The sequence below is a fragment of the Arachis ipaensis genome, chromosome B5, assembly GCF_059453495.1.
Source record: "Arachis ipaensis isolate K30076 ecotype BB chromosome B5, ASM5945349v1, whole genome shotgun sequence".
Taxonomy (NCBI): domain Eukaryota; kingdom Viridiplantae; phylum Streptophyta; class Magnoliopsida; order Fabales; family Fabaceae; genus Arachis; species Arachis ipaensis.
Window position 1 is genome coordinate 137,591,451 of NC_142440.1, and position 14,411 is coordinate 137,605,861.

The 14,411-nt window shown below is 29.9% G+C and overlaps 2 protein-coding genes across 2 annotated transcripts; both read right to left on the reverse strand.

Annotated features, from left to right (window-relative positions):
* Positions 1-236: 236 nt before the first annotated feature.
* On the reverse strand, positions 237-7,952 carry LOC107644080 (methylecgonone reductase-like). Its single transcript, XM_088489018.1, has 4 exons — positions 7,577-7,952; positions 6,432-6,675; positions 1,823-2,002; positions 237-825 (listed from the first exon to the last, which is right to left on the reverse strand). The coding sequence occupies exons 1-4, from the start codon at positions 7,891-7,893 to the stop codon at positions 601-603; spliced, it is 966 nt and encodes a 321-aa protein (XP_088345144.1). The 5' UTR covers positions 7,894-7,952; the 3' UTR covers positions 237-600.
* Positions 7,953-9,813: 1,861 nt separating this feature from the next.
* LOC107644081 (protein REDOX 2) lies at positions 9,814-13,966 on the reverse strand. The gene is made up of 4 exons (XM_016347873.3): positions 13,271-13,966; positions 12,471-12,717; positions 11,038-11,217; positions 9,814-10,321 (listed from the first exon to the last, which is right to left on the reverse strand). Exons 1-4 carry the CDS (start codon positions 13,585-13,587, stop codon positions 10,097-10,099), a joined length of 969 nt encoding a protein of 322 aa, XP_016203359.1. The 5' UTR covers positions 13,588-13,966; the 3' UTR covers positions 9,814-10,096.
* Between the last annotated feature and the right edge of the window lie 445 nt (positions 13,967-14,411).

Sequence of the window (14,411 nt, forward strand, 5' to 3'; positions counted from 1 at the left end):
TAGTTGGACTTGACAGAAGTTCAAGTTGGTTTGAAGGACGAGCTTCTTCATTGAAAGGAAGTGCCATGTAAGAAAAGTGTTGGGCTGACGAAAGGTCCAAAAGAGACTCCGAATGAAGTTGCTGGTGTGCCTTTTCTCCTTGATCCATGGATGTCAACAGAGCTCAAGAGGAGCTCTGATACCATAATAAAATTGTGAAAGAATAGGAAAATAAAAGAATTGTGAAAGAAAATGATGAAGAAATTTTATTGATTGTTGATTGAATGAATTGTAAACTATGAAGGTAAAACTAAGTATATATAGAGTATTGGCCTATGAAAGATAAAATTAGATAAAGATAAGATATAGATAAAGATAAAGATAACTATAAGATAAGATAAAGACTAAATTATAATTTAATTTGTGTATTCTGTTGGGCTGAATTTGTGGGCCATGAGACGTCTTTATTGTTGTCATGGGGTTAAGGTGGAAGAGTGGTTTAATACATATATATGTGAACAACTTTGGATGGACACCAAAAGAAAAAGAAAAAAAAAAATTAAGAAATCCACTCCCTAGTAAAAGTCTGTCAATCATAACCTCATTGCAAAGAGTTCTTGTTTAAGGGTCCCCATCCCAAAGCTCTTCCAAGGACTTGTAAACACCGTTCTGAGATACAAAAAATTCTGCCTTATAGAGCCGGCTCTGTGGAATCTTGCCGATCTTGTCTGATTCCTCTTGGCTCAGTTCCCATTCAAATATGTCAAGGTTCTCTCTCATCCTCTCCTTGTTGAAACTCTTCACAATGGCACTTGCTCCTTCTTCACATATCCATCTCAGTGCTATCTGCATCATCTCCATGTGTTACACATGCATGCATGGATTCTTATTGCAACAGTGTCATTAGTTAACTCATGTGACTTGAGGTCTTAAAAATTTTAATGTCCTCGGTCCTTAGCGATATGATGGATTGCAATGTGGAAAACTCAAATTTACTCTTAGAGGGGGCTATTTAGAATAAAAGATTTTTGAAATTGATTTAATTTGAAATGAATTGAATTGGAAATAAATTAGTATGATTAGAATTAGTGATGGAAAATAAGAACTGATTTTACTTAAAAATTAATATAATGACCTAATTTTACATTTTGATCTTTATGTATATTATTTATTTTTTTATCACTATTAATAACTGCATTCAGGCATCCAACACAATCATATTGGAAGGTCAATTCAATTCGTCTAAACGACCTGTTCGAGTGGTTGAGGGCTTGAGGCGTCCTGTCCAGACGATTAGAGATATATTTATACTTAAAGGATAAGAATAATTTTTTATATTTTAAAACATCAAATTATTCAATTCTAAAAAAATTCTTTCAACAATGGAGACATTTGAGTTTAGTTAGAATATAAATATATAAAATTTATAAATCAATTCAATTCTTTTTTGGTTATCTCTTTCAAACAAGATTTGATTTTCAAATCAAATCAATTCCAATTTCAAGAGATCAGATTTTAAATACGACCTTAGTAAATATGCTTCAGTGAAAAATTTGTTGACATAAGATAAGCTAGTTAATAGGAATGGGTCGTTGATGGAATCAAGAATAAGTCGTTTTTGAGGTACAAGAAATGGTGTAGTGTTGATCTATTTGATTGTTGATGGCAATGTCACAGATGACAATGAATTATACCCTATAGTACTATATTTTTATCTTGTTTTCATTATTTTTTTTCTACATGTTTCACTTTAGTGTGTTGAGTTCTCTTTTTTTAAAAAAAAAAAGCTAGTTCATAGGATGTAACTGAAATTATTTTCAAATGTTAATAAGCTTGCAGTTACCTGTGCCACACTCTTGTTTCTAGCTTCAGCAATTTCCAGAAGAATTGGGTTCTCCATGACTGCAGGTGAACCCCAAAACACTTTGTATGCTCCAAGTGGTGACCATGCACTCACATGGATCCCATTTTGTTTGCAGAATTCTCTTAGCTTCCCTTGTTGCCATGATGGGTTCATTTCAACCTAAAAAATCATGCATTTATATATGAAATCTCAATGCAACACTCTGTTATGCTTTATTATTAGATATAAAATGAGGTCATCATTATTTTGACATCTGAATAGTTGTTACAATACCAATCTAACTGTTGATCAGTTAGATAATTTTGAGTTGATAATATGATGACAAACATTGTTATTGGGTTAAAAGTTTTAAAGTGAGCTAATGGATTTATGAGTATTGCAGACCCAATATAATCATCTCAAGTCACATTATGAAAGTAGCAAATACTCCACAATGCTCAAATCAAAGCTTCAGCCCAATAGTGATGGTGAGTACAAAAAATCAGAATCATCATACCAAGAAAGATGGTTCAGCATTGCATGATTTGACTAAAGAAGAAAGATCAAAAAGGACAGTTGGCAACAACATGAAAAACAAAAGACAACAAGGACACAGACAACAACACTAAAGACAGTAAAGAATAAAACGGCAGAGGATAAAAAAAATCAAAGATTGATAGAGCAAAAACAAAATATATGAACAATAGAAATTAGTGGAACAGCTACAAGGACGGTAAAATGAAAAAACAATACATATTAAGAAAGACAGCTACAACTCTACAAGGATAACAGAAGTGATAAAGCAAAATGAAAAAAAGCAATGCATCTCAAGGAAGACAGCTATATCGGGCATAATCAACAAAGAAAATGAAGAAGCAATGAACCAATTTGATGAAGCAAGTTTCTCACTGTATAGCTAGCTCTTAACAACATTTGAAGATAAAGAAAATAGAGTGAAAAATTCAGAGCATCATTTCATACATGTAAAATTATTTTCTTTCATTTTTTATCTTCATTTTAAATTTCATTATTATGATTATCTGATGCTTATCTTTCTATAATTGAATGTTAGAAAGGGGACAGGGAGAAAGAATTTGTATGTCTATTCAAGTTGTCTAAAATAATACAATATAAAAGGGTATTTATAGGTACTAAGAGAATCGTAATAATAAAGACATAATCTCCTATAATAAATATTCAGATATACTAATTGATTCTAATTGATCCTAATTATATTCTAACATCCCCCTCAAACTCAAGTGACAACTTGAGTTTGAAAAAAAAAAAAACGGCATAAACTAATAAAATGGGTGCAGACGGAACTGTCGGAAGGAAGCGCAGACGGAACTGCCGCTTGTTTGAAGGAAGCGTAAACGGAACTGCCATTAGTCTGAAGGGAGCGCAGACGGAACTGCCGCTTGTCTGAAGGAAACGCAGACGGAACTGCCGCTTATCTGAAGGAAGAGCAGACGGAACTGCTGCTTGTCTGAAGGAAGCGCAGACGGAACTGCCGCTTGTCTGAAGGAAGCGCAGACGGAACTGCCGCTTGTCTGAAGGAAACACAGACGGAACTGCTACGAGAGAACACAAACGGAACTGCCACGAGGGAACGCAGACGAAACTGCTGAAAGAGAGCAAAAACTATATGATTTCTTCATGAGAATAGAAAAACAACGGATGACATTGGTGTTTGATCATTCGACTCGAAAAGACACAAGACGGAGAGAATAGGCTAGTCGGTGAGATGAAAAAGCATCAAAGGAGTGACAAAAGGTAAAGAAAAATGGCATAGAAAAAAAATACAAAAACTACGATGATTTCATCGCAAGGAAAACAATATATTCTCTTCAAGGAGGATACCATGGCTCTGATACCATGTTAGAAATAAGAAACTAAACTGGAGGAAGGATTTGTGGAGGCTTCTCTGAATGACTTAGGTTCATGTTGATGAAGAATAGTAGAAAAGCAATGATAATCAAGAAGATGAGGAGGTGGATTCCTTACCCTAGAAGAACGAGTGGGAGAAGGAGGCATGACGCTAGGAGCGGGATTGCCGTCCGGACTGGAATCATCGGGAGATGGAGAAGGCGGAGGATCAGGAGCCTCGAGGGGTGGACTTGGGGTAGACCCTGTAGTATCATCACTAGGAAATAGATCAACATTTGGGTTAGTAAAAAACGGTGACGGAGTAGAAGGAATGGACTCAAAAGAGGAAAAACTAGAGAACATGTGATGCTCCCAAAAGACAACATGACGAGATATACGAATACGGCGAGAGATGGGATCCCAACAACGATAACCCTTATGTTCAGAAGCATAACCAAGAAAACAACACATGCGAGCCCGAGGTTCAAGCTTATTATGTTCATGAGGCTGAAGAAGGACAAAACAGACACAACCAAAAACACGGAGAGAACTGTATCGGGAGAAGTACGATAAAGACGCTCAAAGGGAGTAGTGTTACCAAGAACAGAAGAAGGGAGTCTATTGATAGCATGAACAGCAGTGAGGACAGCTTCACCCCAAGCACGCTCAGGACAGGAAGAGGAAATAAGCATCGCACGGACAGAGTCAAGAATATGACGGTGTTTACGCTCAGCTCTGCCATTTTGTTGAGAGGTACCAGGACAAGAAAACTCGGACAAAGTACCCTGTTCAGCGAGAAAATTTAAAAGTTTGGAGTCACGATATTCCATAGCATTATCACGTCTGAAAATTTTAATGACCTTTGAAAACTGAGTTCGAACCATAGTGGCAAAGTTAATATAAATCTGAGGCAACTCACAACGATTAGTCATCAAATAGACCCAAGTAAAACGCGAATAATCATCAATAAAGACGACAAAATATCGAGCCCCTCCCATAGAAGCGGTGGGAGCGGGGCCCCAAACATCAGAATGAATAAGATCAAAAGGAGAGCATGCAATAGAGGAATTATTATTAAAGGATAAGGCAGGTTGTTTTGCAGAGTGACAAGAAATGCAATCTAAAGACTCATTTTGAACTTGACCTAAAACATCCGTAGATATAAGAGGACGTAGTTTGCCTAAGGAGCTATGGGCAAGACGATGGTGCCACAAGTGAAGAGGTATGGGCATTCATTTACAGTTTGGGCGTTTTAAAACTGCTAAAGAGGTATGGGATCATTTGGCGAAACGTTACACTATCTCTGATCTCTCTCATCAGTACCAACTGCTTAAGGAATTTCATAGCCTTAAGCAAGAACGTGGCCAAGCAGTTTTTGATTTTCTTGCTCAGATGAAGATTATTTGGGATCAGTTGACCTCTTGTGAGCCTGTTCTTAAAGATCCTAATTATATTCTAACATTGAAAAAAAGACAAATTATAATGAGGTGAAAAAAATTGAAAAAGTCACGAGAGAAAAGAGGTAAAAGAGATATATTGAAAAAGTCAAAAGAAATTTTATATGTACTTGGTCATTGTTGAACTAGAATTAGTTCTTTTTACCAAATTGGAATAACACTATATAGTCAATGAATTAGTTGGGTTTCCCTTGTCAGGTTGGGACAGCAGTTGGTGGCTGTTGAACCAGTTAGCGTTTCATTTTGTCAAGTTGGGACAGCACTTGATGATAAATAAACTTGCTTAAAAGCTTAGTGGCTGATACTAGATGAATTAGGTTGTAAATTTGTAATTCATTAGTATTGATGTTGTAATCAGTTTGATTATAATGAAAATTCTACCATGGTTGTGGTGGAGACTGAATATAGGTTTTATTGCACAAGTGTAAACTGAACTAAGATACATACTTGCCTGATTTTCTTCTTTTCTATTCTATTGTGTTTTGGTTTTAGAGACAAAAGCAAAAAAATATCTTGCTTAATTTGCTCTCACAAAAATAGAGCAAAAAAACTTCAATTTTAAAATTAACTTGATTCAACCCGTTTTCAAATTCTAGCATTACCATCATTAACATTTAACTATCTACATTAATCTTACGTTAACAGATGTGGAAAAAAAAGTTAGAACAATAACTAAAAAAAATTATATTTTTAAAATTGAAAATTTTATTATTTTAAAAGTCAGAGATCAAATTAATTTACTCAACTAATTTTCAGAAATCAATATTCTTCAACATAATTTTATATATTTGGTTCAATATGTTTGATTGAATTATCTAAAAGTTCATAATACTATTTTTACATAAAAATATTTTCGTAAAAATAACCATCAATTATTAATGTATACTTTTTTATTGACTTAAAATTTTGAGATTGTTTATTATATGGTATTAGAATTTTTTTTATGATTAAAATTTCTAAAATTTATTTCTTGTTATTCCTTGCTTGCTCTTTCTAAATAAGATTGAATTTTAGTATAAAATAAAATAAAATGAAACTATATATTATTCTTCATGTTTTAGGCCGCCTAAAAGGTATTCTTATATGGTGCGGTAGTAGAGCATATCAGATATAATATAACATCATTTATGTGTTTTCTAGTCAACTGTATATGAGTTTGGAATATATAATTAACATTAAGTACACAATTAGTTAAGGTGATCAACCATGAAACATTTGTGCATACTAAACTATATGATTCAAGATTTTGGAAGAATTTCTCATCAGCTAATGATAAAATTTGATACCTGATTAACAGCTGGAGGAATAGTGGCATTTTCCAAGAGTTGTGTGAGCTTTTTTATGCCAAAGTTGCTAACACCAATAGACTTGGCTAATCCCAATCTATAACATTCTTCCATGGCTTCCCATGTTCCTTTTATGTCAAATGGTATCACATCTTCACCAGTAAAGTTGAAGCCTTCAACATCTCGTCTTAACCTCACTGGCCAATGAATCAAATACATATCCACATACTCCAACCTCAGCTTTCTAATCAATTCCAACCCAAATAACTTAATCACTCACACTATCATCATATATCCATTATAATGATGATCCTCATATGCATGTATATTAGAAAACACCCCACTTAAATATGATTTAAAAAAATATACCTCAAAATCTTTTCTTTTCAATTTAAGTTTTTAGCCTTGTTTATAGGTTTTATATATAAATAAAATAAATATTTATTTTACATATATACATAATTATGCGACAATCTACGCATTTAAACATGTAAGCACTCTTCGAATAAATAAATACGTAACATAAATGCACAAATCTCAGAAGTTATACATTCGAGATGAATATTTATACTGATCTCACGTAGTCACGTGCATTGAGATGTGCAATATTCACAAAAAAATATGTATTTCAAATATATACATGGTAAATGCTATGGTGCCTAAAATGTGGTGCTTATTTATTAAAAAGAGTTAAAAATTAATATTTAATTTAAAAGATATAAAAATAAATAATTTTTAAAAATTTAAAACTTATTATAAAAAGAAAATAAGGCAAAATTTAGACACCAAATCATAGACACCATAGAATTGGCCTACATATTTACACATTTTAGGAAGTAAGTATCGGAGACATGATAACCCAACGTCTTAAAATTTATCCCAAGACAAACAAATTTTTTGTTTAAATAAACCGAACATACCATTTAAAATCTTGTTTGATAAAGATAGAAATATAAAGACATTAAAAAAAAATACAAATTTGTTCAGAATGAAATACGAATACTATAACAAACAGTCAACATAACCTTATCTGAATAGAAAAAAGTATCTAATTTTCTATTACACAAAAACTAAGAACAGAGATCAAGACAATTTTATACATACATACATATATATAAAAAGAGGATTAATTATAGAATACTTACTGGAGTGTTGTTTTGAGGGCTGGGAGAACAAGATCATGATGAGCATGAGTGTTCCATAGCTTTGAAGTAATGAAAACATCATGACGCGCTCTTATTAGACCTACTTCTAATGCCTTTGACACAGCTTTCCCTACAGCCTCTTCTGTGCCATATATTGCTGCAGTGTCAAAATGCCTGTAACCAACTCCAATGGCTTCAACCAAAATTGAAGCGAGTTCTTCATTGGGTGGAAGAGGACTTGTTGCAGTTCCAAGCCCCATAATTGGCATCTTCTTCCCTGAATTTAACATCACTTCAGGTACTTTCTTGAATTCCATGTTTTTGTTATGTGATTATGTTATGTTCTGTTTGGTTCAATGCAATGAATATTTTTCTATCAATTTAATTATTGTTTATATAATACAATATTTTGATTTTGAGTTGCTGTGGCTATATTACGTCCACTCATGCAAGCTGTTTACTTTATTTTACGTTTAATTATTTTGTGGTCTCTATAGAGTTTCACTAAATTTGGAATTAAACTTTTATATTTTTTAATTAAATGTCTGCACTATTTTTTAATTTTGTAAATAAGTCATTTTCATATAAAAAATATTAATTTAATAAAATATTTTTTTAAGAAATATGTGGTCAAAGATCTAATCAAATTTTTAATTATGGATATATTTACTTTGTGAAAAAATATTCAATTAATGCTAATATTTTTAACACTAAAAAAGACTTAATTACAAAATTAAAAGTAATATAAAAAATTCAATTAAAAGAATAAAAGATTCAAAAATCTAATTATAAATTTTATAAAATTATAGAGACAAACAAATTAATTAAACTTTTATTTTATTGTATACTTGAATATTTGCCATTTTGTGGTATGGATGCTAGTAGATGTTTTTAATTAGGGAGTTACTTAAATAAAGACGTTTAAGATATTTTTAAAATTTTTTTTTAATAATTAAAATTCAATATATATAATTAATTAAATTGTGTTATTTTTATTAAAATTAGATCAGATAAATTGATTTGGCCAAAAAATCAATAAACTACACCTTAAATCGATCTAAATTAATATTTTTTTATAAAATTAATTACAATATCTCTATTATAAAAAAATAACTAAAATACTCTTATTCTTATTATTATTATTATTATTATTATTATTATTATTATTATAATTATATATGTATATATAAATTTTAAGAATCCTAAATCCTAATCTTTCTCTTCTCTCTTTGCTATCATAGAGTTATGATTTATGGTTCTCACAAATATATATATAATAGAAATATTTTAGTTATTTTTTATAATAGGGTTATTATAGTTATTTTCTATAAAAATATTAATTTAGACTGATTCAAAATTTGGTTTATCGATTTTTGAGTTAAATCAGTTTATCTGATCTAATTTTGACAAAAATAACACGATTTAATCAATTATATATATCGAATTTTAATTATTAAAAAATATCTTTAAAAAAGACATTTTAAGGGTATTTATGTGAGTGATTTCCTTCTAATTATGGGATTTAATTTGTCATTTAATTAGTTAGGGAGAGAGAAAGTATATAAGGGTGGATCTAACTGGGGAAACATTATCACCCAATTGTAGGTCACAGTCATATGTGAACAACTTTTGATGGACACCATAAGAAAAAGGAAAAGATATATGTAGAGTTTTAGTTTCATTTACTATCATAAAATATTTTTCTAATTACAATACATAGTGTATTTGTTTTGATTTGTAATTACTTTTACATTGCTTTACTCAATCCAGATTTTTCTTCAAGCTTGCCAAGATTCTTAAACAATGTACTTATATGGATAATGCAAAAGAAAAAATGTATTTGTACCATTTTTTACATTCATACACTTTGTTGGTATTTTTTTATAAGAGAAAAAAACAAACTCTTACATTAAAATGTGTATAATTAAAATTTAGCATTTTCCCTAAAAAAGTTATGAAAAAAAAAATTGTATATATAATTAAAAAAAAAAAACTGCTAACAAGTAATATTGATATTGATTTTTGGGGCTGAAAATCTTTTTAGCAAGTTAGTTATTTATTATTATCTTTGATGAATTATTTATAAATTGTTGGTTATTTATAGACTCCTAAATCTTAATCATTCTCCAGAAAAAATACACTAGAGAATATTCTGTTTCACAAGGATTGATTTTTGTACTTATTTATTTATCTTTTAGTGAAATAGTGTTTCAGAAAATAAAAAAAACTATAGAGCATTAGCACAACCTTTGAATGGTGGCTCATAACAATAGGGCCACGTGGCCATGATTACATATATGAATGAATATGACAGAGGAAATTAAACCTCACACAAATGTCACATTCTTATTCACCACTCAAGTTCTCAACCAAAATACATAACTAAATGCTTAGATTAGTTATCTCGAGTTCTCCACATACTATATAATATGAAGATAAAACCAAGCATGGCAGATGTGAAATCCAAATAAAAGTTTATTAGTAATTAATTAAGATCTTAGAATATATGTTTGATTTTGTTCAAACATCACCATCCCAAAGTTCTTCCAATGTGTTGTAAGAACCATGTTGAGAGAGCCACATATCCCCAGTGTATTGCCTTCGCTGTGGAACATGCTTGATCTTCTCTAAATCTTCCTCACTCAGCTCAAAATCAAATATGTCAATGTTCTGTTTCATCCTCTCTTTGTTGAAGCTCTTTACCATTGCACTTGAACCTTGTTGGTATGTCCACCTAAGTGCTACCTGAAATTAACAATTTTAGGAAGCAATTAAATTGATCTTCACTCACAATAGATAATATTACATATTTTACCTCTTAATTTCTCTTAATTTATCATTTTTAAATAATTTTTTTTGTCTTTATAAAATATTTATTTATTTATTTGTTTTGGTTTTCATAGTTGATTTTTGCATAGGAAGTTAAATATTGACATGACGACTTACATTTAACGGAATAAATTAATAATATAAATTAAATAGTTTTACTAATATATATGTGTTTTAAAAGCAAATTTTAAGAGTACTATAAAAAATATTTTATTAAAAGTTATTGATTTTTTTTAAAACATTGAACATATCAAAAGTTGAAAAAAGTTATCACATTTTTAAAATATGTCCTTAAAATACGAGTTAGTAAAATTTTAAATTAAAATAGATAACTTTTAAATTTTAGTTTATAAAAACGAAAAAAACACAACAAAAAAGTTATAAAAGCCAAAACTAAAAGTGAACTTTATTTTAGACGTAATGAATGTCACCTAAACTATAGAAAAAGACCATAATTCATCTTTTGCAAACTATAGAAGTATCACGTTAAGCTCAATGTTGCTTAATTTTACAAGAGATTAGTGTTGTTACGTTTTACGAATCATGAGATTCGTGTGTAATTCGATGAATAAGTAGTGGATCTGTATAGAACTATAGATGAATGACCATGTTCATATATAACTTTGAATTACCTGAGCTACATTCTTCCCTTTGGCAGCTGCTATGTCTTTAAGGATTGGATTCTCCATGACTGCTCCTGAACCCCAAAATATGTTATAAGCTCCAAGTGCTGACCAAGCACTAACATGAATTCCTTTCTCCTTGCAAAACTCCCTCAGTTTCCATTGCTGCCAAGATGGGTTCATTTCCACCTAAGAAAACCCATAATTTACTATCATGATTTTCGACACCATTATAATTAGAGTAAAGTGACAAATAAATCTCTCAGAATTTATATTTTGCATATATTAATACCTAAAGTCTTTTAGTATAATAAACCTGGATACATTAGTTTAAATTAAGACATTTTACTCTAATGATAGGGACTAATTTAAAAGTAGTAGTGTATCTACATCGGCTATCTTAAAAGATTTTATTGATATTTTTTTAAGGAATTAATCTTTTTAAAATTTAAATTTTCAAGAATTTACTTATCATTTAATTCTTATAATTAATACATGAAAAAGTATAGATAAATAATTCTTAACCAACCAATTTTAAGCAATACAATTAATAATAATTAATTTTGTATTTTTTAAAATTAAAATTTAAATAATTATTAATTAATAACAATTAATTAGTATGGAGTGTAGTTCAAAAATACTTGTTAACTTGTTGGCTAGGTCCTTATTGGACAAAATTGTTAACACAAAAGATAAACTCCTAATATATTTAAGGACAAAGTCGTCATTAAATATTTTAAAATTACAAAATCAGTCCCAAAAAAGAAAACAACAATCTAGTACAAATCATACTACGTTGATCAAAAGTATAATGTGAACAACCAAACCTAATATATAATAAGCCACTCTTTCATTATGTGTTAGAGACACCTAAGGCTGAGTTTGATATTGTCAATATTTTTCCAGTTATTATCTTTTTTAGACTTAATATTATTTCCAAAAGTAATAGTAATTATATTTAGTAAAATAAAATAAAAATTATTTTTATAAATATAAGTTACAATATTAATATTTGATAAAAATATATTTCTAAAAACTAAAATGACCATAATAAATATGAAAGTAAAGAGTAATATATAAGTTTTTTTCACTTTTAATATATAAAATTATATTAAATTTTTATTAATTCTAAAAATTACAAATTAGTATTGAGAAGTATCTCTATAAATGTTTCTAAAAATATCTCTAACTTTTAAAAACAAACAAACAAAAGTCTATAAATTTTTTTGTTTGTTATATACAAAAGATTAGTTTATACTTTATACTTTTAAAAAGAACAAATATTTCTCTAATAAATATTAATAAATTCACCTTAATATATGTACATGTATATATCATTATATCTATACGGGACAAATGAGTATTGTGCATTAGGTTTGTCCTAGTAATAGTTTGGTAGCAAAATGGCAAAAACAAATAGATTGATTAGTGAAGCACAAAACCTGATGAACTGCAGGGGGGATTGTAGCTATTTCAAGCAATTTGGTGAGTTTCTTGATACCATAATTGCATATCCCAATGGACTTTGCTAAGCCCAATTTGTAACACTCTTCCATTGCTTTCCACGTCCCTTCTATGTCAAATGGGAGAATATCTTCTTTGGAAAACACTACTGGGTTTTCAAGGTCATGTCTAAGCCTCACTGGCCAATGAATCAAATAAAGATCCACATACTCTGTTCCCAGCTTTCTATAACAACAATATGTTCAAAGTAAAATTAGCATAGTGAGAGACTAGGAGTGGAACATAAAGTTATTACTTAGTTTAATTTCTTTTAACCCTTTTTCTAAAAGAAATTAAGAAAAGAAAAAAGTTAGTTAACAAATGTTTTTTCATCATTTATACAATCATATTTTATGTTAAAACATCTTATTATCTTATATATTCAATTAAAATATAATTTATTAAAAATATGAACATAAGTTACCTTAAGTACCTCATAAATGCTCAATCGTTTCATTTAATCATAAATTTTTACATATTTTTTCTAGTTTTCCATAATATCTTTTAAATCGGCAGGTCAAATACTATCTGTCATGAACACAAGTTGAGGAATTCGAAAACTAGTGAACTAATTACTTGACTAATATGACTATCAAATTTAATTTTACCAGCACCTTTACTGAAAAATCTCACAGGTTATTTTCAATAGAATTGACTCTAGAATGAAATTCTTACCTGTCTAAGACAGAAAAATAAAATAAGATAAAATAAAATTTGGAGTAAGGAGATTATTGCTTACTTTAGTGAGGCCTTGAGAGCAGGAACAATAAGATCATGGTGAGCATGAGTGTTCCATGGCTTTGAAGTGATGAAAATGTCATCTCTGCTCTTGATGAGTCCTTTGTCGATGGCTTTCTTGACAGCCAAGCCAATGGCTTCCTCTGTTCCATACACGGCGGCGCTGTCGAAATGGCGGTACCCGGCTTCAATGGCATCAACAAAGATTGATGCAAGTGTTTCATTTGAAGGACGATTCTCCACTGAAGTTCCCATGCCCAGAACTGGCATTTTGTGACCTGTGTTCAGCAACACATCCGGGACTTTCTTTTCACCCATGCTTCTCTCTTCTCTCTTCTTTCTTCTTTCTTCTTTTGACACACAAAAATGTGAATGACAATAATTGTGTCAAACAATCTCCTTTTGTTTTCTTTTTAAAGTGGTTGTTGTAGTGTTATCATGGCAGAAGATGATTGCTTGTCCTAATGTTAGATTTTTTTTTTTTAATAAAGGGAATCTTTGCTCGTCGTAAGATTAGCTTTGGTTTCCTGATTTGGGCGAATATTAAGGTGCAGAAATATTTTTCATGGAGTAAATTTTGTGTTCTTTAGAGTATTTTATTCATTTAATTTTCTAACGAAATCAAATAAAGTCAGAAAGATAAAAGAATAGACAGAAAACAATAAATGGTATATAATAGATATGGTGGAGAAAGAAACTGATTTACAACATGAAGTAAACAATTTTTTTGGGGATGTGTTTGATAATTGAGGTATTATAAGATCAAAAATGGTACTAAATCAATCGCAGCGTATTTATATATATTTATACATGTTTTATACATTATATCAAAAGGTAATTTACTTATCAAAAAATAAAACCTTTTCTAACATAATAATCAAAATTATAATAAATATCAAAAAGACATCAATTAATTAGTACTTATATTTTTGTATGTTTCTTTTATTTCTACTTCTATTTTCCCTCAAATTTTTAACTACTAAGCATAATAATTTCGGAGTAAATAATATTAAAATAAAGAATAAAGTACACACCAATGTTTCTTGATCACAAGACAAGAAAATTAATAATTTCTTCCTAATCGTAATTTTATCAATGAATCGAATTCTCTTAACACCTTAATCCGTATAAGATGCATGTGT

Excerpts from the sequence above, each read along its gene's own strand:
- LOC107644080 (XM_088489018.1), bottom strand. The coding sequence starts at position 7,893 with ATGGAATTCAAGAAAGTACCTGAAGTGATGTTAAATTCAGGGAAGAAG. Across the intron at positions 6,676-7,576 it reads GCCCTCAAAACAACACTCCA|AAAGCTGAGGTTGGAGTATG; the intron begins GTAAGTATTCTA and ends GGAATTGATTAG. Across the intron at positions 2,003-6,431 it reads TTCCTCCAGCTGTTAATCAG|GTTGAAATGAACCCATCATG; the intron begins GTATCAAATTTT and ends ATGATTTTTTAG.
- LOC107644081 (XM_016347873.3), bottom strand. The coding sequence starts at position 13,587 with ATGGGTGAAAAGAAAGTCCCGGATGTGTTGCTGAACACAGGTCACAAA. Across the intron at positions 12,718-13,270 it reads GCTCTCAAGGCCTCACTAAA|AAAGCTGGGAACAGAGTATG; the intron begins GTAAGCAATAAT and ends TTGTTGTTATAG. Across the intron at positions 10,322-11,037 it reads AAGGGAAGAATGTAGCTCAG|GTAGCACTTAGGTGGACATA; the intron begins GTAATTCAAAGT and ends TGTTAATTTCAG.